General features: G+C 43.2%; 1 protein-coding gene across 6 annotated transcripts in view; it reads right to left on the bottom strand.

The window, feature by feature from the left end:
- Positions 1–275: 275 nt before the first annotated feature.
- The window catches only part of DOCK7 (dedicator of cytokinesis 7), a 97,864-nt gene continuing 75,447 nt past the window's right edge, over positions 276–22,692 (bottom strand). For 3 of the 6 annotated variants that reach the window (XM_032191918.1, XM_032191920.1, XM_032191922.1), the window contains 17 exons: positions 22,010–22,106; positions 19,485–19,581; positions 18,865–18,999; positions 17,973–18,125; positions 17,056–17,214; positions 16,688–16,788; positions 15,493–15,685; positions 14,798–14,941; positions 13,700–13,831; positions 12,625–12,639; positions 7,672–7,797; positions 6,604–6,693; positions 5,660–5,896; positions 4,741–4,884; positions 3,764–3,870; positions 2,530–2,697; positions 276–1,035 (listed from right to left, as the gene is read on the bottom strand). In XM_032191918.1, coding sequence (XP_032047809.1) covers positions 993–1,035; positions 2,530–2,697; positions 3,764–3,870; positions 4,741–4,884; positions 5,660–5,896; positions 6,604–6,693; positions 7,672–7,797; positions 12,625–12,639; positions 13,700–13,831; positions 14,798–14,941; positions 15,493–15,685; positions 16,688–16,788; positions 17,056–17,214; positions 17,973–18,125; positions 18,865–18,999; positions 19,485–19,581; positions 22,010–22,106 — 2,141 coding nt within the window. In that variant the 3' untranslated portion in view covers positions 276–992. Of the gene's footprint in view, positions 1,036–2,529; positions 2,698–3,763; positions 3,871–4,740; positions 4,885–5,659; positions 5,897–6,603; positions 6,694–7,671; positions 7,807–12,624; positions 12,640–13,699; positions 13,832–14,797; positions 14,942–15,492; positions 15,686–16,687; positions 16,789–17,055; positions 17,215–17,972; positions 18,126–18,864; positions 19,000–19,484; positions 19,582–22,009; positions 22,107–22,692 lie in introns of all 6 variants that reach the window. The other 3 variants (XM_032191919.1, XM_032191921.1, XM_032191923.1) reach the window with 1 other exon arrangement.

The raw sequence follows: 22,692 nt of genomic DNA, 5'->3' as shown, positions 1-22,692 counted from the left end.
TAACTGCCTTAGAAAAGACTTTTTTTTGCTTCCTATAAATAACAATGTGAGGAATGCCCCTGTTAACTCAGTGAAATTGTTTTATCATTTTTGTCCTTATTTTCCCACCTTTCACCCCCCATGAATTAGTTTTTAATTTGAAAGAGGGCCAGAAGGAGCAGCCTAGTTGTAAGCTGCTAAATCGAATTGTACATTTAAAGTATGATGGGGTTACTGGACTGTGTCTGGACTCCCTAGCTGGTGGAAACAGCCATACACCACACAGTCATCATGCTGAAACTCGCCTTCACTGGTACTGGCAGAGGTGAAGTGGGAACAAGGCAAGCCTTAGTTCTTCTGATGGTGACAGACAGAATTACTTTTCTTTGCAGCAATTTGTATTCAGAGTTACAAAGGAGAAAGGATAGAATAAGTAAAAAATAAAAAAATACCACTTGGTTAAGAAGCATTAGGGTTAAGACTTACCTTACTCTGAAACTTTTTCCCAAGGATGGCAAGCTCTGAAGTCCAATGCACAGGAATTAAAGTGTAAACATTCACATATTTAATAGTACCATCAAAATAACCATCATCACTACATTAAAAACTTCAAAAATGCATTTGCGTATGGTCCTAATATAAATTAAATATATGAACTAAAAGTAAATAAATTTAACATTAGGTAATGCTATAAATAAGGTAAATGCGTTTAGTGTACCTTTGAGTCATAAAAATGCCTTAAAAAACAGGTAAGTTTACAGCTTATCACCAATACTCTGGATACCACTTTCATGATTTTTTTCAAACATCAATAAGTCTACATTTGACAATTCAAAATGATTTTTTTGGCCACTGAACACTTTGATGGAGGAAGAGGTGTGTGGGATGTCCAGGATGAAGTCCGAGTTTTATTTCACAATAAAACTTCTTTGATTCCCAGCGCTGATAGCAAGGCTCTCTCTTTTCAAAACCTTAATTGTAAGTGCTTTTTTTAATTTTGGTTTTTAACTCGTTTAGATATCCATTTTGCGAAGGCTCATCCTGCTGAAGGAGTCTCTGAGGGAGAGAAAATATAACGATGAGCTCGTATTTTCCACGATGAAATAAGAAGTATCTTAATATGAATGATTCTTTAGATATTTCCCAGTATTTTCTACAGCTGGTTACTACAAAAGTTAAGTCCACTGACATGAATTCATTGCAAGTGAATTTGTTAGGGGCCTGTGTCTGGGATCATTCAACTGCTCAACGGTTACCAACAGAAAAAGCTGACAGAAAACTGAATTCATGTGTATACAAAACAGCAGCACAAACCATCTGCACTACTTAAATCCTATTGAAGTCCTTCAAGTAAATATCTAAGTGGGATTTGCTTGGAATAGCAAGTGAAAAGTGACTGCAGTTGAGGAGAGCTAGCAACTCATACATGATCTGGGGAGCATTTAAAGTCAGGAACTCAGGTAATGAGAAAGGCCACCTTTCTGTAACATACACCACACAGAGAAACACATCAAATCCAGCTACAGAAACACTGCTGAGCGTTTCTGTGCAAGCTGGGAACACTCACTTCCTTCTTCATCCTGTACCAAGTCTTGCTGTGTTTAAAATGTGAAAAGAGAAATTCAGAAAAAACACAATTTTGATCTTCCTTGTTGCTCTTTTTCTCTGAACAACACCTACACGAGGACAAGTTCAAAACCAGGGTTGTGTTCTCCTAAACCAACTGCATGTACACGAGCTGAAGTCCACCTGCACACAAATATTCTAAAGGATCTGTCACTAAAAGTACTGTCACTGTCCTGCTAACACAGTGCTTCCAAAAAAAACTCACCAAAAACCAACCCACGACACCCACTGGTTTTAAACCAAGATGCCAGGGCAGTCTTGCTGGGTTGCTTTAGCCTACCTTGCTAAAAGAAGTCATGGCAGAGTATTTTTCAATAGCAGAAAGGCAAAGATTATGTGCAGAGTACCTGCTGAAAAGTACTTCTGCCCTATTCTTGGAGCCAGAACTTGGTTAGAAGCTGCATCCAAAGTCCCCCTGCTCAGGCACAGCTGGTGCTAGCAGGTAACAGCGCTAAGGGCTCCGAGCTGCTTCACACACTCCCAGTAGGTTTTTTATTTTCAGTCTCATCGTGGAGGAACAAAAAGCCCTGACTCAGCTAACCAGTCCTCCAGAATGTGAAACGCCAACAGTTTTTCCATTCACGTCACGCTACGTGCTCGTGGAGCTCCTCATCCCAGTTCCACTGGGAATGCACAAGTGTCAAAGTCCCACCCCACTGAAGGTGGCTTTGAATCTCAACAGAAGCAGCACAAACAACAAAAAAAATCTCATAGATCAGAAACAAAAGGGACCGAACACCACCTACCATAACTGCTGGGATGGGGATGTGTTCTGAGCTCAGGAAAGAAGGAAAGAGGGAAGGACTCAGGCAGAAGAGAGACACAATTAAAAACAAAGAGATTTCACAGGTTCACCAGGAAGATCAGACAGCCCGGTTTTACACCCTCCTTATCTCTGCTGAAAGAGTAAAATCAAATATCCACCTGTGGCATGTGACTGGCAACACTGCCTTATACAACTGTGGGATCTTTCTGTTTATCAAGGGTTGGAGAGCTTCCTTTAACCGGTGATAATTCCTTTCAAGTTCTCGCTGGTATTCCTTTTGATCTGGACCGATCAAGCTCTTGTTCTTGCGCAGGGCATCTTCACATCTAGAAAACAAAAGCCTGTGAAACCTGGGCATGTAAAAAAGGACATGCTTGCTACAGACTTGTTAATTTAATAGCACAAAAGCTTTCCTTCTCCTCCTCTGGGATGGCACATAATATCCTTTTCTATCTTGTCTTTTGGGTAATAAAGGCTCAGTTAAACCAGTTGGTCTCCATGGGGAAAGGAGAGGATGTCACGTTTCCAATTTCCATTTCAGTTCCAGAGTGGCAACTTCTTTTTTATTTTAGTTTCACTCTCCAATTACATGTATACTTGCTGAAGAGAAATGAAAAGCTTATCTCTACATAGCTACTTCTAGTCCAAGCAGATTTAAAGATTGATAGACCAACTGCTCTCCCCAGCAAAGATTAATAAAAAGCAGACTATGAAATGTTCATTGGGAACTCTTCTACTTGGAAAGATGCCATTTAAAGAAAGGGTTCAAAAAGAGTTGTATCACCAACACCACTCGTCACTTATGGAAAAACTACATTGCCACTGGATCTTTTTGCTTGGAACAGTTTTATTTATTTATTTATTTTATTATTATTATTCCCTGGTGCTTACAAAAGATGCTGGATTGAGGCTGTGGTTTGCATTACTCAAGAGGGAAGTACAGCAGCCAGAGCAGTTTCTTGAGAGAATTCTGCCAGCATGCTTCCACTCGGTTTGGAGAAATTCACTTCAGAAGGAAATTAAAACTCCTGGCCAGCTCAACAGTTTCGCCTGACCCTGCCAACCTGTGAGTTCATTCGTGCCAATGTGGCTCGCTGTGTTTCCTGAACCAGAACACTTGTTCACAGCTGAGCTGTGATCACTAATTCCTTCCTGATAAACAGCAAAGCCAAATGACTCCAGCACTTGATCTGAGTGAAGTCATGAACCAGCAGTACCACAGGGAACCAAAAGGGCAGCTGAGGAATATAGCTGCATATTGAAACCAAACAGATGAAGTTACAACGTGAAGACTCCTCTCTCTGGATAGCCCCTGTGTTATTGTACAAGCTCCTGCCTGATGTGGTAGCAATAAATGTGTCTGGCAGGCAGTTTGAAGACAATACTCCATACCTTTTTGTGAAGTCTTTGAAACAGAGACGTAGTTTGTTATGGTGTCTGAAGAGCTTTGGATCATTGGGTATTTCAGACAAGAAAACTTGTGCAACTTCTAATGGTCCCTTTAGGAGCAAAGACAAAAAGTACATTTTTAAGAACCGTCTGTCATATCCACTCGCTGGAGAAAATTCTTGCACGTAGACACATTCACAAAATGCAACATTGCCTCACAGAATGCTTCTTAAAGAATTGCAGCTGTAAATCTGGCATAAATCACCAAATATCATGACCACTGAATGTCTTCTAGGCATTTTTTAAATAAAACTCTGCTTTTGGAAAACAGTGTGAGAAAGTACACAGATTCTGCATTTGTTTTCTCTTACAATGATTCTTGACAAAGTTTGCTCAACTGACAACTAAGAAAAAGTTTAAACAATGCAGATGGAACTAGGGAAGCCTTCGCCAGCACTGTGAACTCAAACCCAGAACTTGAAACTCCAGCCCTGTTTTTTCCAGCTTGAGTATTAATAGAGGTTTGCTCACATTCCCTCAACTTTTCCTCAATATTTCTCCACTCCAGCTTTGCTTTCCACTTTGTGCAAAAACCACAGCAGGACACAATCTTAGTTCCACCCACCAGAGCCTGCCTAATTGAAGGTAAAGCAATAAAACTTCCTTTTTATTTTTTTTAACAAAGGAAGAAGAAGCAGGTGGGAATGACTGCGGATGTCAGGAAGGAGCAGGTTACTGAGGGAGAAGGGCTCTCTCTCCTCAGCCTTTTTCCAAATCTGTGTTTTCAGGACTCTTACTCAAATTGTAAAGTCACTGAGAGCATCTGGTCTAGACCCAGCAGTGACCTTAAACACATCCCACAGACTAAATGGAAAAAAAAAACACACAAGGTAACTTAAAAATAAGGCCCAATGCTGCCCATCCACTGAACTGAGTGATGGGCACCACCCCAGTGTCTCCAACTCAAAAAGGATTCTCACCTGATTTACTGTGGTACCTACTGATCCTTGTAGCACCATCTGCAGCATCTTTGGGTCTGCGGGGTCTTGGTGAGTTGCAAAAGCTAATTCCTGTGTTTTCTTCTGCATGTCCTCTATGGCAACTTCAATAGGCGTCAAAATGATCTAGGCAAGCAGACAAAATACGGGATGCTCGTTATGGCTGAGACTGTCAGCCAGACAGACGTTCAGAAATGCTTTGGGGTGGCACCAACAGGACAGATATCCTGGAGAGAAGCACTCTAGAAATGGCATCCTCTCAATCTTAATTTAGAAATATTAAGAAAAAGGTTGGTTTTTAAACGTGCTTCTACATCTGAGTACTCAAAAGCTTTCTGAGATTGCTCCTGAGAGGGCAGGCTGCAGTGTCCCTTAGTGCTCTACCAAATACCTGGGGTTACAGCACTGTGTCAGTGCCCAAACACCTGCAGGCTCCCTGCCTTGCACGGAAATGCATTTTCCATTGTGTCCGCATACACTGGTGAAAAAGGCAGTAGGACATGCTGCATCTGTACGTTGGTCTGAATTTGGTTTAAGTTGAATATGAACAGGAAGCAGTTCAGCAGGAATGAGCCGGTCTGAAGATCAAAATGAAGGGATGTGACACTGTCCCTGAAGTGAACAGTCAGAGTGCCTCAGGACAGCACTGCCTGCTCTTGCCCTGTGTGAAATTTATGCATCTTTAGCAGAGAAGGGAAAGACGGGCTAATGACGGCCAGAGGGTGCACCTGCATTTGTGTCACGGTGTGAAGGGATGTGGCCGTGGCATTAAACAAAACGTACAGGGGTACATTATGCAAGAGTTTCAGCAACATCCACTTCCCTCAGTCTTGTATAATATTTCCCTTCAGACGGAGGAAACCCCTGGGGACGTCTGCCATGCAGAGAGCGTGCTCCTCACCTCCTCTTTGTGGATGACGTTTATCCTGGTCTTAATGTACGGGAAGGCGTGGGACGTCGTCAGGATTGTTTTGCGCTTGAACTGCTCGTGCAGATCCCCGTGAGCTCGGCCGTCCAGCGTGAAGGGCGTGCAGTACATGAAACGCCGCAAGTTGTAGTTTTTGTCGAAGTAAGTTATTCTGTCCTTCATCTCGTACGTGTCAAAGTAAGGCTCCACGTAGGTTATCTGGATGTACGCCTGCAGGAAGGAACCCAGGTTTGTACAGTCAAGTACGGTGCCTCGGGAGGCCACACAGACGAGATGATTTCTACTCCTTCCTTTCTAGTAGTGCAATAACCCAGCTGGCTTTAACTCCTTCCTCCGAAGAACTAGGACTGCTCTTTGTCTTTACTCCAAAAAATCACGCTCATGTTGACGGGGAAATAGGGGTGCCTGGTAGCTGCTCAGCACTTTCTGGACTAGATACGGCACACTGCCCCTCTCCCCTCAAGTGTTTCCTTCTTTTCTTTGCAGATAATGCTTTGCCCTCAACTGGAGGCTTGTTTTCTAGGCATGTTCCTGTTATTTTTGCTATGCTTAAAGGACATAGCACAAGAATGACAAAACGCTACAGCTGCAAAAAAGCCAGAGGCCATTGAATGGAAAACTCCCTTCCTTCCTTGCATTTAGCAGAGATTACAGAGAAAGGCGAATGCAGCCTGAGTCTGAGCTGTCCCTTTGTCTCTTAACCTTCCCTTCCCACCTTCCCAAAGGAAATGGCTAATTCTGCACTCCTTTGCTGGGATGATTTTCCCCAACTCTGTCCCCGAGCAGCCACAAGATGCTCTCTAGCTCTCTACGTGGATTCCATTGCCTCCTTGGTGGAATTCAGGGCAGGATTGGGCCCATTACGTTTTTGTACATTCAGGACCAGTGATACTGCTAAACCTCTGCTTGTATCTTACCTTGTTAGGATCTAGTTTACATTTGTCCACAGGGTTTGAGTCCTTAATCACTTCGAGCACATCTTCCCCAAACCGTTCTCCATAAAATCCCTACAATCAAGAGCAAACACATTGCAAGAGAACATCAAATGCAGCCATCAAAGATGGAGGCCGGGGAGACAAAAGCACATTCAGGAGAGGTGAAGCCCAAAATGCCTTCAACAGAAGCTGTGCCAGGGATGAATGGGATCTGCTGAACCTAGGAGAATTAAATCAATCACATTCCAGGGGCAACAGGAAAAAAAACAAGCCCAACGCCCTGGAAGCCAGGCGAAATCGGGAGCCTTCCAACAGCACACACACTGCGTGGCTTTTAACAAGCCTCTGAGCTGGCTGCGTGTCTGGGAGCTCAACTGAAAACCGGGGTCAATACAGGATCTGCGTGGAAATCAGGTGCCACATCAGAGCGTGGCTTTGCTGGCCTGGATGAATGGCCGGATCTGAGCTCAGTTTCATGTGCTCAGACCTCAAATAACACCGCTGCTCTCAGTGCCACGGGACAGCAACTGAGCTGTGAGCAACAACAGGACGTCAGAGCTGGTCTAGCAAATAACACAGGGCCAGGTCTGAGGAACACTTAGCATGGCACCACCCAGAGAGGTGCTGCTGAACTCTTTGCATCTTCCAGAGGGAATGGCCTCATCTGTGCACGGTGCTGCCGGGAAGTCTCTGACCCAAGACATTGGCTAGGTGCATGTTAGTTGGCACCGAACCAGATTAACAACCACACAGTACAGACAAATGATCTCTGGGTGGTGCCTGGAAACACACCCAAGCCCCAGTTAGATTCATCAGAGTTGCCTTTGCGTGTCCATGGCTGAAACAAACTTCAGAGACCTGAGATACCCCAGATTTGGGGGCTCTGAAAGTCAGACTCCTTCAAGGGCACAATCTCTAGGAGCAGAGAAACATGGTGTGGAGGTAAGAAACCTGATGGTCCTGTGCTTTGGGAACACAGCCCTTAAATGGCTGATGGAAAACAGTAAAAGTGCAATTCACAGAGTTTGAGGTCAGCCACAAACATCTCACCTCCAGCCTATGGGAAATCTCAGCTAACTTTGTTATCGCCGGCTCCTTGTAAACAAACTCTTGTTCATCCAGGTCTCCAAACTTAGTTCCATAAAAACCAACGCGGAAGTAGGTGCCAAACATCCTCTTTCCATCCTAGGTTTGGACAAACAAAAGGTTATTTCAGTGTGGAGACGAGCACACCGTAAGCGTGGCTGCAGACGAGCTCCGGGTTTTATGCAAAACCAAAACGAAATTAATAAAAAAAAAAAAAAAAGAAAAATAGAAAGGAAGAAAGAAAAGAAAAACACACCTGGAACTCAGCATGAATGCATTTAGCAGCAAACGCCACGATGAAATTATGAACTAGCATGAGATTTATGGATCGGTTATGACCATTAGCCCAACCCTGCAATGACTTTTCCTACCCCAGAAGGAGCCTGGGGCTGTTGGGACATCTCTGAGGAACGAAGGCGAGTTCCTTTGCTTGGGTCATTATTTCAGGCTCTCCAAAGTCTGCAGACACCCCTTACCCTGGTCTGTAGCTGCTGAGTGCCTGCAGCACGCAGGGAGGATGCTGCACACAAACTCCCCTGCAAAAAACCCTGGCAATCACCCGCACCGAGCCCCCGGGATCTGTGCTGAAGTCATTGCAGGATTGGGCCGATGTCAGTGCCCAGCTCACTCACACACACACACCAGGTGCCGTTTGGACAGCACGTCCACTGAAGGTGTTACAGTCTTGTCTAGGAACTAATTTCTAAAACGGAGGGCCAAAGTCACTGCTGCTGAAAGCAGATGCAATTCACTGCGTCATGTACCTGCTTCCTTTTGAGCCAGTGGTGAGTTTGGCCCAGAAATGCAACAAAAGAAGAGAAACGGAAAGATTTGTGCTGGAAAGTAACAAAGAAAAATCCGATTAAGAGAAGGAGGAAAAATGCTTTAAAACTACACCACACCTCTGCTTTTGTTAAACAGGGCACTCCGCATGCACAAACCAGAAATGCCTTTCAGCGAGAAACTCTGAAATGTTCACCTTTACTCTCGTGACAGAGTGATGTGGAGCGTAGTGCTCACTGCTCCTTGCTTGGGGTTAGTGATAGGTTTCAGAACAGCCCCTACATGTGTCCTGGCTGCTGTGTATGATTTTTATTTGGTATTTTGCTATGGCAACACTGAGCTCTCGTGTTGATGGTGTACATGATTTACAGAAGGCAAAGAGGGCAAATAAACCAAACCAAAAAAAAAAAAATTAAAAAAAATCAGGAAAACTCTGGAAACTGGAAAAATCACAGCAAGCCACTGGCCTGAAGGACACACTGTTATTTTTCATTATTCTTCATTATATTTCCATTATTCCTCAGTGCCCTGCCTCCAGACCCGCACGGCAATGACCAGCCTTCTGAACCCTTCATTTACTTAGCACTACCTTTCCAAAGCCACATTTTTGGACAGTATTATGCTAAAATCCCTCCCTGTTGCTGCATTTTACAACTCAATCTCGGTGCTGTAAGGCAGAAGACTGCGATCTTTCAGGGTATGAAGCATCTGCAGAACCCAGTTCCTATGAGGTATCGGCCACGTGGACTTGTGCACACACAGCTTTTTGTTACAGCCAGTGTACTTTTGTGTTGCTGTGAAAATAACAATGAGGGGGGAAGAAAATGCTATTATCAACATCAATAAGGAGTTCTGGTACTAAAATGGTACTAAATGCCTACAGTAAGAGTAATGTGGCCTTGTCCCAGGAGCAGCTGGGAAGCCTGGTGAGATCCAGCTCCCAGTATACACACGTTTCATCCCCATTAACACCAGCTGCACTGGCTTTTCCTTCTCAACCCATTTGCTGCCATTCGGGTATCATAAGGATGCCAGGGAGAAAAGCCAGCAGTGAGGAGCCCTGGGTAGCTCTGGATGTGACAGAAGCATCTCCCCACCAAGCCATGATCCATCAGCCATTAAACGTACGTGAGCTGAGCAGTGACCGCTCCCAGCAAGCTAAACCATCAAACCCTTTCCACTCCCTGGGGTTCTGTGAGAGCGTCTTTGGAGATAAAGAAGGGTCTGTGGTGGGAGGTGCAGAGGAGAAATGCCTCCAGAGTGAATATCAGGCGCCTGGGGAGAAACCAAGCAGCCCTGGGCCAACACCACGACTTCTGCTCTCCTCACCCACCAGCTTTCTGCTTCTCAATCCTGCCCAGAGCAGGCAGGGTTGGCCTGGTGAAGTCCTTCCCCTGCTTCCTTCCTGCAGGTAACTTCCCAGCCTGTGGCCGTGCCTGGGGACCTGCACCTGGAACACACTCCTCGGGGTGAGCAAAGGCCCAGGGGCTTATCCCTGCCTCACAAACACACTCAGGAGCTGGATGCTGCCTGCAATGAGGGGAGCTCCACTTCTTGCCTGGAGTTAAGGGCTGGGATCGCTCTGCAATCCTCACCAGCAGCTTGTCTTTCAAATTTAGCCAATTTAACTCTGCAATCACAGTACCGAAATCAAAACTGGTCACTTAAATATACTCCATGGTCTTGTTTCTGAAAAGAGCTAAAAATGCAGGTATGAGGGAGAAAATATTAAAAGCATTTTATCTCCTATTATTTTTTTTTTTTGAAAAATAATAGGTCTTTGGGAGAAGAAGAGAATGAAGGTGAACACTGAATAGCCATCACAGAACTGGCAGAGCAGATAACAGCCACCATGATACATGAAGGTTCATGATTTGTTATTATGCATGGTAAATACCTTTCAAAATTGCTGGGAATAAAGTTTTAGTTATCTCTTGCATACACACAAGAAGCTTTGCCAACAAAATTTGGAAAATCAGACCCAAAAGTTATCATCTGCTTTCTCCATCAAGACCACCACAACAGCAGCTGCCAGGAGGCAGAACCAGCCTCAGGTATGTATGAAGGAAAATGAAGGAAAGCAACTCCTTCCTTCATACACACTGTGCAGAATGCACCATCCAACCATCTGCACCAAACCGAGCATTATATATTCTTGCTCAATTTTAACCCAAGGTCCTTTGCAGTGTTGCCAACTATTGCAAATCTTTCAATATTGATTTTTTTTTTTTTTTTTAAGTACCATTCCTGGAGTCCTGCTATTCAAGGCAACCTTACTGTGCATGTTTTAAAAAACACATTTTTTGAATTCTCATGGCAAAGCATGAAAAGCTTTTACCTCAGAATTTCCCTAATTATGAAGTAAACAAAAAGAATTCAACATTTATTAAACTAAAACCCACCACTTAGTATTGTTAAGGTCTCAGAATTGCATTGGTGTCAGACTCAGGACACAGGCTTGTAGTTGGCAATCCTGCTTTTCCTGTGACACAAGGGGTGAATCCTGCTGTTGGCATAGCTTGTTGCTAAAATTAAATTGGGATTTTCACAGAGTAAAACAAAAAACAAAAAGGGGAGGGAAAAAGAAAGCAAAAAAAAAAAATCCACAAGTAGGAACTTACCACAACAGACAATAGTAAGAGTGGGGAGGAGGGTCAGCAACCAGGGCGATAGAGGAGAAAACAGAAAGTATTTAATTAGGGAAATTCCAAAAAACAAACAAGCAGCAAATTGGCAGCAAATAAATTTTAAAACAAAAAAAAGGGTGAGCATCAATTAAGGTATTTAAAAATAAGGGAAAAGGAAAACACATGCAACAAATCTGGAAGCTACAAAGCACAAAGATCAGAAGTGTGGCAATGGAAGAGCACGATGACAGACGAGAACATAAACCATGGGTGTCTTTTACCATGCAATAAAACATGACTGAGTGATGTTAGAATCATAACCAATGACAGGATTTTCTTCAGGGGTCGATTTAGGGGCAGACTAATCAAAAAAGATGCTCACAGGCTTCCACGTTTGTCAGCTATTGAACGTGTATCATCTCCATTCCTACAACATGTACTGCAGTTTGCGGTGTCACTTCACTTGCTGGGATCTCTTGCAGGAATATGCAAACAATTTACAGGAGCAGCCCTTAAATGGTGGGGGTTAATTTAAGCTACTGCTAGGCCAAAACTCAAAAACTGTCATTCGGACATCATCAGCCCAAATGATTTATGTCACACGATGCAAAGGAACTTTGATCTTGGCCCCAGTTCAGGAAGTGTGGTCTTAAATGCTCTCCTGTGTTGGAAACTTGGAGTGAGATGGCTCATACCGAGTCGCCTGATTTGCAGAAAATAAGAGATTAACTGGACAGCTGAAGTCTATGCAAATAATGTATGACAGTCACAAAATGTTCAAAATGTCTTCTAGGACTTCTCAACACTCATGTACCGACTGTGTCAACTGGACTAGGGCCTGATTTACCAGACTCGCTGTGCTGGGTGCAACTTCAGACAAAGATGACTGCTTTGCTTATATTTTTAATCCAACGTGTGGTTCTCATGGTGTATGTTGTAGAAATGTGAACAAACAGCTTCTACAAAAATGAAAGCAGCAAAACTGATTCCAGTTAACACAACCAAGCTATTTTACTGCCAGAAAAAAAAGCTACATAACAAATTGATTGTTCTTAAATGAATAGACTGAAGGAGCCTATTGTCTGGGATATGATTTGCACATGCAATAAACCAGTTTTGTTTTTTAGTACCTCTGAGCATTATTGCTTAAATCGACCCCTGTGGGTGGGGTGAAAATATGGTATGAAGGGATGATATTCTGTGTCAATGCTGATGAAAAGAAATATAAACGAATTATAAAAACAAACTAGTGATGATACAGTGGCTCATTCACCAAAGAACCTCATTAGTGGAACACATCAGCATCCATGCACTACCTACAGCTTCTTATGAAGAATTTCCTACTACAACCACAATTGGTTTATTGGTATTTCTTTGGTTAATGAATTCAGTTTTAACAGCAGACAGCAACAGAAATACCCACAACTAGCACATGTGGGCAAGCATTGGCGTGAGTCATCTGATAAATCTATTAGTGTTCTTTACTAACTAAAATGGAGTTACCTACCTCCCAGCCAGTACTCTGTGTAATAAAAAGTAAAAAGCGCATGTCACAGAAACCAAAAAAAGAGTTTCAAAGGCCAAAACATGACCATCAATATAAGGTACTGTAAACCTGAAATGGTTTCAATTTAAGACATCATGCAACAAAATAGACTCCTCTGGCCCAGAATGACACTCAGTGATTGTCCTTCACTGGTTCATTTAACCTTACAAATCCAGCAATGTCAGAACATGGAGAGCAACCAGACACTCAGCTGCTGTAGACCTGGTGGATTCTACGAAATTGGTGCACTGATCTTCACCTATTGAGGAGGTGATGTTAACATAAGGGTAACCACACCAACAGACAACAGTGACCCAGCAGTTCACAGCCAGACAGCTGGTTGGGGTAGGGGACTCAGAGTTGCACTGGCATGTCCTGGAGGAGGGTCTGCTGAGCACCTGCCCGCCTGCAAGAAAGGCAAGCACCCAACAGGCCTCTCCTAGAAGGTAAAGTGCTTCTAGAAACTTGCCATGTGCTCTCATCTCCTGCTTAGCTGAGGTCTGTTGAGCTTTGTGAGAGTTAATAATATCTGACATCTCGCACCAAATACTCAGCACTTAAGCTGGTAGGGTTTGTACCATCTAAGTTTAGAAAGGTTCCTTCAGCAGCTTAGCCACCATTTGAACAGACAAATAAAAACCCAACGTTTCTCAGTGTTACCTACCAGGCTAATGGCAAAATACAATGTTGTTTTGTTTTTGTTTTTTTTTTTTTCCCCAGAAATACAGCATGTAAAACACATTTTAAAATAATATCTGAAAGAATAAACTGACGGATGATTGGAATTTTTAACTCTTGGATATTTCTGAAGTTACAACAAAACTTGGTATGTGATGTTCTCTCATGCTTCTCAATTTAAATGTACAGAGGGAGAAAAATCCTATTAGTGATCCTTGCATCTACTGCGGATCACCATTTGACAATTCTTGTGTAATCTGATTAAAATGTTTTTTCCTTGAGAGGTTAGTTTTTATTTGAACTAAGCATTTGAAATTTTGTTGCAATTCACATTACAGTGGAAAGTTCAAATCATTACCTGGTGAACAATCTTGCTGAATGCTTCTTGGAGTTTACCATGAATAGTAGATAGCTTCTTAGCATCTCTGTTAGCTTCATGAATAGGAATAAGGACTTTGTAAACCTCATTAACTGCTTCATACATGCCAGCCTACAAAAATAACATCCATCAGATTCCTCCAGCAATTCAACTGCAAGAGTGATACATACTACCAGGGTGTACATCGCAGGATTGCAGAGGTGGCTTACATACCAAAAGGCACTGTGATGTAATCAGTACCTTTTCTTAAAATATATACACACATACATGGAATAAAATCCCCAGTTACCTTAGGAATTAAGTCTACTGCATTACACATTGCTACTAGTAAATGAGATTACTGAAAGAAATAAAATTGGGTTATTTTGGTTGGATATACGCACAAGAGCACAAGCTAAATAGGATTCTAACCACATCTATGGGAACTGAATATGGAAGCTTAAGTGCATAATACTGCTCATTCTGCTTAGTGCATCTTCAACCTAAGGGACTTCTACATCCACTTTTGGCACTCCATGAAATGAGCTTTGTGAAGTTCTGTTAGGATGTCTCTAGTGAAGGTGACTCATAAAGAAGAGACACTGCATCATGAAACTTAGCCTGCCCACAACATCGGTTCTGAGTCTTTGCTCTGGAGTTATAGCTGCTTGTACTTAAACCCACTGAATATTTGATATTATGCTGTGGGAAATAATTCACTTGCTTTCATTCGTTTCAGATGGATACACTACCACTAGCTCATTAACACTGCTCACACAAAGCTCTCAGCCCACTCTCTTCGAATAGACGGAGAAACAGTATGGCCTTTCTCTCCTATTGTGAACTCCAAAATGGGCAGTCCTGAAGTGAGAGACGCTGGAAACACACAAAGCCCTCTTTGGTTCCAGACTCCGTTCACTGCAGTTTACTTGAGAGGGCAAACTGAGCTGTCTTGAACCGCCAAAACTCCCAATGCTCCATGCGAATTAAGCAGCTACAATAGAGCTATACAGACTCATAGAGAAAATATTTTCCATGATATTGCCCAGCAACATGAGATTGCTGAAGGAGATAGAGAAAGAAATTAAAGTTGTCTACCATGGAGAAAGATGCTGCAGCCTGTTCCAGCAATCCCACCAGACCAGCTTCTGTAAAATACTTTCCAGAACAGATACCTTCTTCATCTGGTGACACAACATCATCAGAAACTGCCGACTCTTCCAAAACATTAGAAGATATGTTCTAAGGAGAAATAATGTAGATAAAATATTTAACTCAATTTTAATAACAGTCAATACTTTGAAAGCCAGCTGATTTTCAATCAAGTACTAACATTTTTCACGAGCATTTTATGTCATCTCCTTCTGAACCAAACCAGCAGGGTGCTTCAGCACACGCTTAAGCTAATTGTACTGGACCACCTACATGCTCAAAGCTCAGTATGTGCTTGTTTGCTCTGCGCAGTGGTGCCTTGCCTAACGGTAGTAGTCACAGGAACCACTTGCATAAGTTACATCAGAACAATTGCACCCACTACAAAGGCTGGACTAAACAGAGGGTAAAAAAGACATCTTACATAGAGAAATAAAAAGAACTGGATTCATTCAGTCTACTCAGCGGAACCAAGACAGATTTTAAGCGTAAAAAAAAGTTTTTCTGAACTTGCTGTAATGCATTCTCCCCAAAATAAACTGAGTAAATGCTGCGTGAGTATCTAGGCACAGCAGTATCTGGCATATAGGAGATAGCAGCAATGACAGAACCCCAAAATACAAAAATAGCACAACTCCTACCTGAAACGTAACACACCCCACAGGGAGGTATTTCCGGTCTTCAAGCATGCTTAGGTATTCAGCCACCAAGGCTGCGGAGTGGACCAAGCACTGGGCTGACTCTGCATGATTGCTCCTCTCTGAGTGCTTTCCAGCCATGTTCTGCAACCACGTCAAGCGCAGGTCAGGGGAATTCTGATAGCCCTTTGCAATCCTAATTAAAAAAAAAAAAAAGAGAGAGAGAAAAAGACCCAAAAAAAGACCTTTGCAATTAGTATTTAGTTACTTCTGCTTAAATACCAACCATCTTCAATGCTAGGCTACCTAGAAATATATGAGATAGTAAGCAGTACAGATGGAAATTACCCTAAACTACGCCACAGATTTCTCAGCCAGTTCCTCACAGGCAAGCAACTGGAGCTACCTAGTAATGGCAAAATGCTTTTAAGGGTAACCGCTGAAACTCTTGACCAAAACTCACATTTCACTTGGAGAAAGCCAGAGGTAGCAAGCCAGAGGTGTGGTACTATTGGAACAGACCTGTCAGGTTGCTTACGACAAAATCTCTGCCTTCTAGGAAGCCTTCAGGACCATTTGTGAAGATGATACCACACAATTTGGTGTTTGGATTCTTAGCATGGCTCTGGAATATTTTTTGCCTATGGAGACCACCACATGTACCACCACTATTCAGCCTTTTGTCCAAGTAGGTCCTGAGAGGTTCTTAAGTTTTTCCTGATGCAAGCCGGGAATGATGCCTTTGCTCAGGTGGAGGACAAGATTGTGAGAAACTACTGAGGAATGGAAAATACCTTTATCCATAGTAAGCTCCACAAATATCATACAAAACCTAAGAACATCACAGTGAAACACAACAGACAGGTGCATATTTTTCCATGAGCACCGAGGACGGGAACTGCTGTGTAATTGCTCCAAACCATGCTCTGTAAGGGCTCAAATGAACAACGCCTCAGTCCAAAACCAACAGCAATTAGCTGTGTTGATTTCAAGTGAAATGTGAGTCATGGCAAGCAATGCAAAAAAGGTTTAAGTTCAAAGTAAAATAATTGCTAACGAAACATGCATAATCAAGGTTTGCAGCAATACAGCACCTGATGCTGTAAACAGAGAAGTGCTGTAGGTATCAAGCTTTTTGGAATAACAGGTGGAGTACTGACATCTACTGTCCCTACTGTGCAACAGTTATGAGCTCTACCTGTACATCAGGTCAATCAGCATTTCTGGATCTTCCTGATGCTCCTTCATTTTAACTGTATCAGAGAGGATCATATGGAGGTTGAACACGAGATCTTGGACCTGTAAAAAATACATAGTGCTGTAATGAACTGGCAATGGGAATCAAGCTACTTACTGCTATGTCGGGGTCAGAGTTCCTCTGAACCTTTGTGTGTTTACATTGCTGTCAGAATTAATCAAGGAGCTGAGTTTTATGTACTCAGGTCGGTCATTAAAAAAAATGTACCTCCTTCTGGGAATGTATGCAAATTCCAGCTGTAGAACAGGAAGTTTAAGACCAGCCTGCTAATGAACTACATGCCACTTCTCTTGTGGTATTTCTTTTACCTGATCAGGAAATGTTGTCTCCCTGAGTTCCAGATCTTCTTCAGCATACGTCAAAATAGTCTTCAGGGAACGTCGCAAAAACTCCTCATTGAAATTCTGGGATGTCCCCACCAGGGATGAGAGAGACATGGTCACCTGCATTTTCACTCTGGCAAAGTTCTGTAACAGAAATTGTTACTGCATTTCAACAACCTGGAGATACTCAACTGTCTGCTGCAACATCAGTGCTGTGGTCATTGTACCCTCCTCCTGACACACACTTGATACAAAAAAGAAAACTTTTTTTGTGAAAAGGGCTGTCTCAGTATAGTGATTAAAATAATTTCTGGTGCTGTTAGCTTCATAATCTGATGACAGCTTCATTTAATTCCATGTGAAGGTTCTCCTGCAAGTTTTGTTTTTCTCTCCTTCTCCCTCTTCTCCTCTCAAGCACCCTGAACAAGATGATGCTCAGCTTCCTCTCATGAACTCTTTATTCCAGGCACTTCCTTTTTGGCTGATCTAGCCTAAAATCTGGAGTTACTGTGAACTCACTGCTACCTATTCCTGGGCCTAAGAGCAGTGAGCCCCTCCAGCTCTGCTGCTCAGCATAGGGGACTGTAATCAAAGTGTGCCCCTTTGTGATACACAGCTACGTGGGTGCTTGCAAGACAACAACTGGAAGAGTTAAGGGAAGAGTTAAGGCTGAGAATTCTCTTGACACTTTGAAGCAACGTGGGTTAGTCAACCCAAGATCTAATGAAAGATTAGCAACATCTGAGTAAAACCAAAATCCCAATATTTCTAACTCACTTTCATGCTTGTCTAGATGATAAGCCTTCCAACAGCCTATTTTTCTCATGAATACAGAGTGCTCCACCCTGCAGACCCGGACAGTTTACATATAATAACCTAAAGCAGGGCAGCAAGATACTCACATTGCCAATCTCAAAGTTTTGTCTCATCAAAAGGTAAAGCGAGGCACTCGCGTGTGACCGTATTGTGCTGATGCTGCTGCTACAGTGTCTCAGGAGCCTCAGGCACAGATCTGCACACTGCTCAGTCTCTTCTTCAAACAGCAGCTCAGGGAACTGGAACAACAGCACATGAGAAAACTACTGCCTGGACAGACAGAAACAAACACTTGTACAAAAATGCCATGGTGATCCTCAGCAGTGAGCATACACCAGCATTAGATGAAGTCTAACACCCTCTAGTTTGAGGGGGATTGTGCTAATCTGAGTCACTTCACTTTTACAGTTAGACAAAAGCAGAGTCACTGGCAGCACAGGAAGATGAATAATTTTACCTCCTCCCCCCTGCACCTTGCTCCACCCTTGGACCGATTTACATCAATTCCAAAAACTCAGGCTTAAAACTTTGAGCTGTATATCTACAGAAACAGATAAATTGTTTAAACTACGGTCCCAATAAGAAATAAAAGATCAATTCTAAGTGAGAGTCATCCTTAATTCCACCTGTTCTTTGTGCTGCCTACTAGCTACATACCTCTGCCATACCTCTACTTACAGCTGCCAGTGCCACTCTGCCAGTACCTTTACTTACAGCTTGCCAGCAGGATCCCACAGCACACTCAGCCTTTGTGAACTGTACCTCTGTGCACAGCCATCAAATGCAAAGTGCAAAGATACAGGCACCTATCATGAAAACCATTCAGGCTTTATCCACCTCTAGACCCCATTTCCTGAAAATTAGTACTGCACAACACAATAAATGTTTGATGAAGTGACACCAATGCAAAGGAAAAAAACAGTCCTGTCTTCCATCAGTACTGCTCTGGATATATTACAGCATCTGCAGAGAATTCACCTTTGAGACCAATGCCCTCTGTGTGGCGAAGCAGTGTTGGAGATAAAGTGCACTTTGGTTGCAGGCCATGCTATGCAGAAGCACCTTCAGCACTCCACCGAGGATACTCTCTTTGGATTCCGTCACAGAAACAGTCTGCAGACAAAAGTAAACCAAAAGGCATATGAGCAAAAGCAAACCTCCTGACGGGGCAGGAAGAACTCTGCCAAGACAAAAAGTTGGCATGGAGAAATTACCCACTTAGCTGGGCCTGCATAACAGGCACATTTCTGAATCAACCCCAGATGATGAAAACCTGACCCATGAGCTGAAGCTTGGGGAATGATGGTGCTTTCCATCCAGTGAGCCTCTGACCCTGTGGGACCTTGCTATACTAGAGGGAAAGAATGTAGCTGTCCTCGAGGGGCATGATTCAGGTGCAGAGTGCAAGCTTGGGATTCCTGGAAAAGCCATGAAACTGGGACAAAACCCTACCCGTACTGAAACCCTCAACAATGGACTTGAACAGTTTTGACAGCATTCAGTCAATTAGAGTGGCAGGAAGGTTTTTTTTTAACTAACTGCTGCCTGGCCAGGTGATCCTAATGCTCTTACATCTCTATTTTTTTTATCATCCTTACCTGTACAACTATCTCCAGCGTATCCAAAATAATGAGGTTTGCTTCCGTTGCAAGATTTCCATCAATAAGTGCTTCATGTTCTATCTCTGCCCTGGATCTATTCAGAGAAAAGAAAGCAATAAGATTACTTCCTGTTTAAGAAACAGACCTGCACATTCCCCTTTCAAATATATTTTCTCATTAGCAGGAAGCCCCTGGTTACAATGCACGTATTTATACTGGACAACACTACAAGGATATTTTAGTGCACCCATTAAGAGGACAGGAAGAAAGACTTGCTTTTTAACGTTTACAAACTTACACGTGATTTACAGTCATCATGCTCAGCAGAGATCACGCTACTTTCTGACACTTCACTGCTCTTCCAGGAGCACAACAATGATTTAGAATCGAAGTCCAACTCAAAACTGGTTTAGAAGCACTGTAAGGCATGCAACGGCACAACCAGGACCAGAACGTATGGGCTCACGTTAAAGGCTATGGACACAAGGTGGTGCTGCACGAGCTGGTATTTATGCACTGCTGATCCCAGCAGCGAAACTGCTTGTAGCACAGAGTGCATACTGTGAAGGTGTGATCTTTGTGGTTTTTTTATGCTACATTATCTTACAGTTGTTGAAGAATATCTTCCTCTCCAAGAACAACAAAAATACACAGTTTTGCTGGTAAATGACAGGCACTCACTTTTCTCAAAAGGCTTACAAAGTTCATACACCAACTCACACCGGGGGTCCCAGGAATTCAGCAGAAATCTCCCAATTTCAGTGACAGGAGCTGCATTTGGCAAGGACCAAGCAGTGTATTTAAAGAGCCCAATGACAGCTCGCCCTACGCAGGTGCTATCTGACAGACTCAAGGCAGGCCAAATAGCGCTGGGGGTGTGACCCATGAGAACTCACAAAATCCAGGCAGAACACACACTGAAGACTCAGCTGATTCAGCTCAAAGTGTTCCTGGAACTGGCATTGCAGCAACCCTCCTCTGCCCCACACTGCTTCCCCTGGGAGTTGGGCCATACACAATTATCTGCTCTTCAGATTCCAGAATACGAAGGCTTGGGGCATGGCCCTACATAAAATTGTACCGCCTGCATTAAATACCACCTGCAATTAGCTGTGCACAATATCTCGCTGTGAAACAGGTCTTGCTTGGCAGATCTCAATGGGTCAGGCTAGACCTGTGCATGCAAGGCACGCCTGCAGTGTCACAACTACCAGGGGGAGTTGGGTGTGTTGGCTCTAGGCTCACAGTGAGCAAGCATGGGTTAAAAAGCAGGTTTCCAGAGTTATCTGAGCACATTCTTCTGAGGGGCGAGATACCATCCTTTAATCGCTGTGGTATTCCCCAGCTGTTTAATATGAAGTCCTTCTGGGAAGAGGAGAGGGGCTCAGACCCAGTGCTAGCAACTGGTGAGTTCTGCAGGCCAAATTTTATTCTGGTGCAACTCTGCACAGCTCTGGAGTTGTACCATGGTGGAACTTATACCTATGTCACTTCATCAGCAGGTTGAAACACACTGGTCTTTTGGCTTTCCTGATGCCTCAATCGGACTTGGTTTTTGTCTCAGACAAAAAGCCACTACTTGATGTAACAAGAGATTATGTTCTTGTCTTGGACACAGCAATTAGAAGCTGTGAAGATGTACTTTCAAATCCAGGAATCATCACTCTGTTTTTGTGGATAAAATTTGGCCTGATCTCCAACCTGGCTCTGAGGACCCCACTCCCCAGTTTCTTCAGAGTTTCCCTCGGGCGAGGATTGCATTCCTAGGACTAGGAACAATTCTTTTGCTGGGAGGATGGTGACTGAAGGTTGCAATTTGAGGAAACAGAAAACAAGCACAGCAAAGCTCAAACACAACTCCTGAGCCCTCCGGATTAAACCACACCAAGAGAGGGAATTTTAAAGGAAACGAGTGTAGTAAGCAAAAAGAGCTCATTCCAACCAGTTGCACACACACACTGAAAACTTCTGCCAAGCATCACAAACAAGGCTGTGATGATTGAGTCTGCAGATGTACAAAATAGCAATTTATAAGAACTGCACACCAATGCTACAGTACCTGGCTGGCTTGTGGCTTCTAAAAGCACAGCACATGTGGAAAAACAATCAAAGTGATGGATTAGGACAGGAAAGGAAAGTGAGCTTTGAGAACTCCAGAATGCTCTTATGGAATAAAGGAAATATGACATGAGATATATCTGCTATCTGTGACTACTGTTCATGGATTTCTCTCTAAATTACAGCTTACTACAGGATTTTAAGAAGGCAATGGACTTGTATCAGTCTTTTTTTATCTTGTTTTAAAATACTAAGAAAGCAAGGGACAGTGAAAAAGGAGTTAGACGAGGCAGTGTTAGACTAAAAGTTATTTGCACACTGCCAGCCCTGCTCCAGCTGAGGGCCCAAACGTGCTCACACGAGAGCTCAGTGGACTGCTGCCATTGACCTTCTATGGGGAAAGAGACCCTGCATAACCATAGGCAGTGTGACATTGTGAAAGTAGAAGGATAAGGCAGAGTTACTTGTCTAGCTTTTCTGTGTTTTGACGCCAGTGAGTCATATCCTTTCTCCATCTCAAATTCTCTTGACTTCCAAATGCGCTCCCAGAAGGACTTCTCTCTGTGGGACAATATTAAAACAACAGCAGTCATCTAATATTAATTTTTTTGCATGAGTAGCAACTCTAGATTGTTCACAATGACAGCTGAGAGCGAACTATAACTTCTTAGAGCCTGAGGCCATGGCACTCACCCAAGATGTTTATATAGCCTCTAATTCTGTCTGTGCTAAGTGGCCTGAGAGACAACTTCACCTGCAGTAGTTTTCATCCCAGAGAACAATGAACAACACAGACCACTCTGTGTGCTGCCACAAAGCAGCTCACTATGGAGCTAACAGAGAGAGGTATCTGAGATACTCAAATCAGGGAGGGAGCTAACAGGGCTGCTCAGAAAAGCACCTTCCTTGGGCTACATAAGGGGCCGATGTATGGCAACCCTCTGCAGTGTGACATTGCTGTCCTCAGCTCACACACTGTAGTGTCTCCACGATGGTTCTGAGATTCCCCCTTTCCTACCTTACAGCCTTTCTATCCTTATTGTCACTGCTGGGAGGGCAGGGGAATTTCACCATGCAATGTCCCAGGTAAGTGATAAAGACAATAAGGGCCAGATTTGGAAAAAAAAAAAAAAAAAAAGTACAAAAG

Source organism: Aythya fuligula, chromosome 8 (genome assembly GCF_009819795.1).
Source record: "Aythya fuligula isolate bAytFul2 chromosome 8, bAytFul2.pri, whole genome shotgun sequence".
NCBI classification, from domain to species: domain Eukaryota; kingdom Metazoa; phylum Chordata; class Aves; order Anseriformes; family Anatidae; genus Aythya; species Aythya fuligula.
The sequence above is the reverse complement of the archived record's forward strand: the minus strand, read 5'-3'. Positions and strand labels throughout refer to the sequence as shown.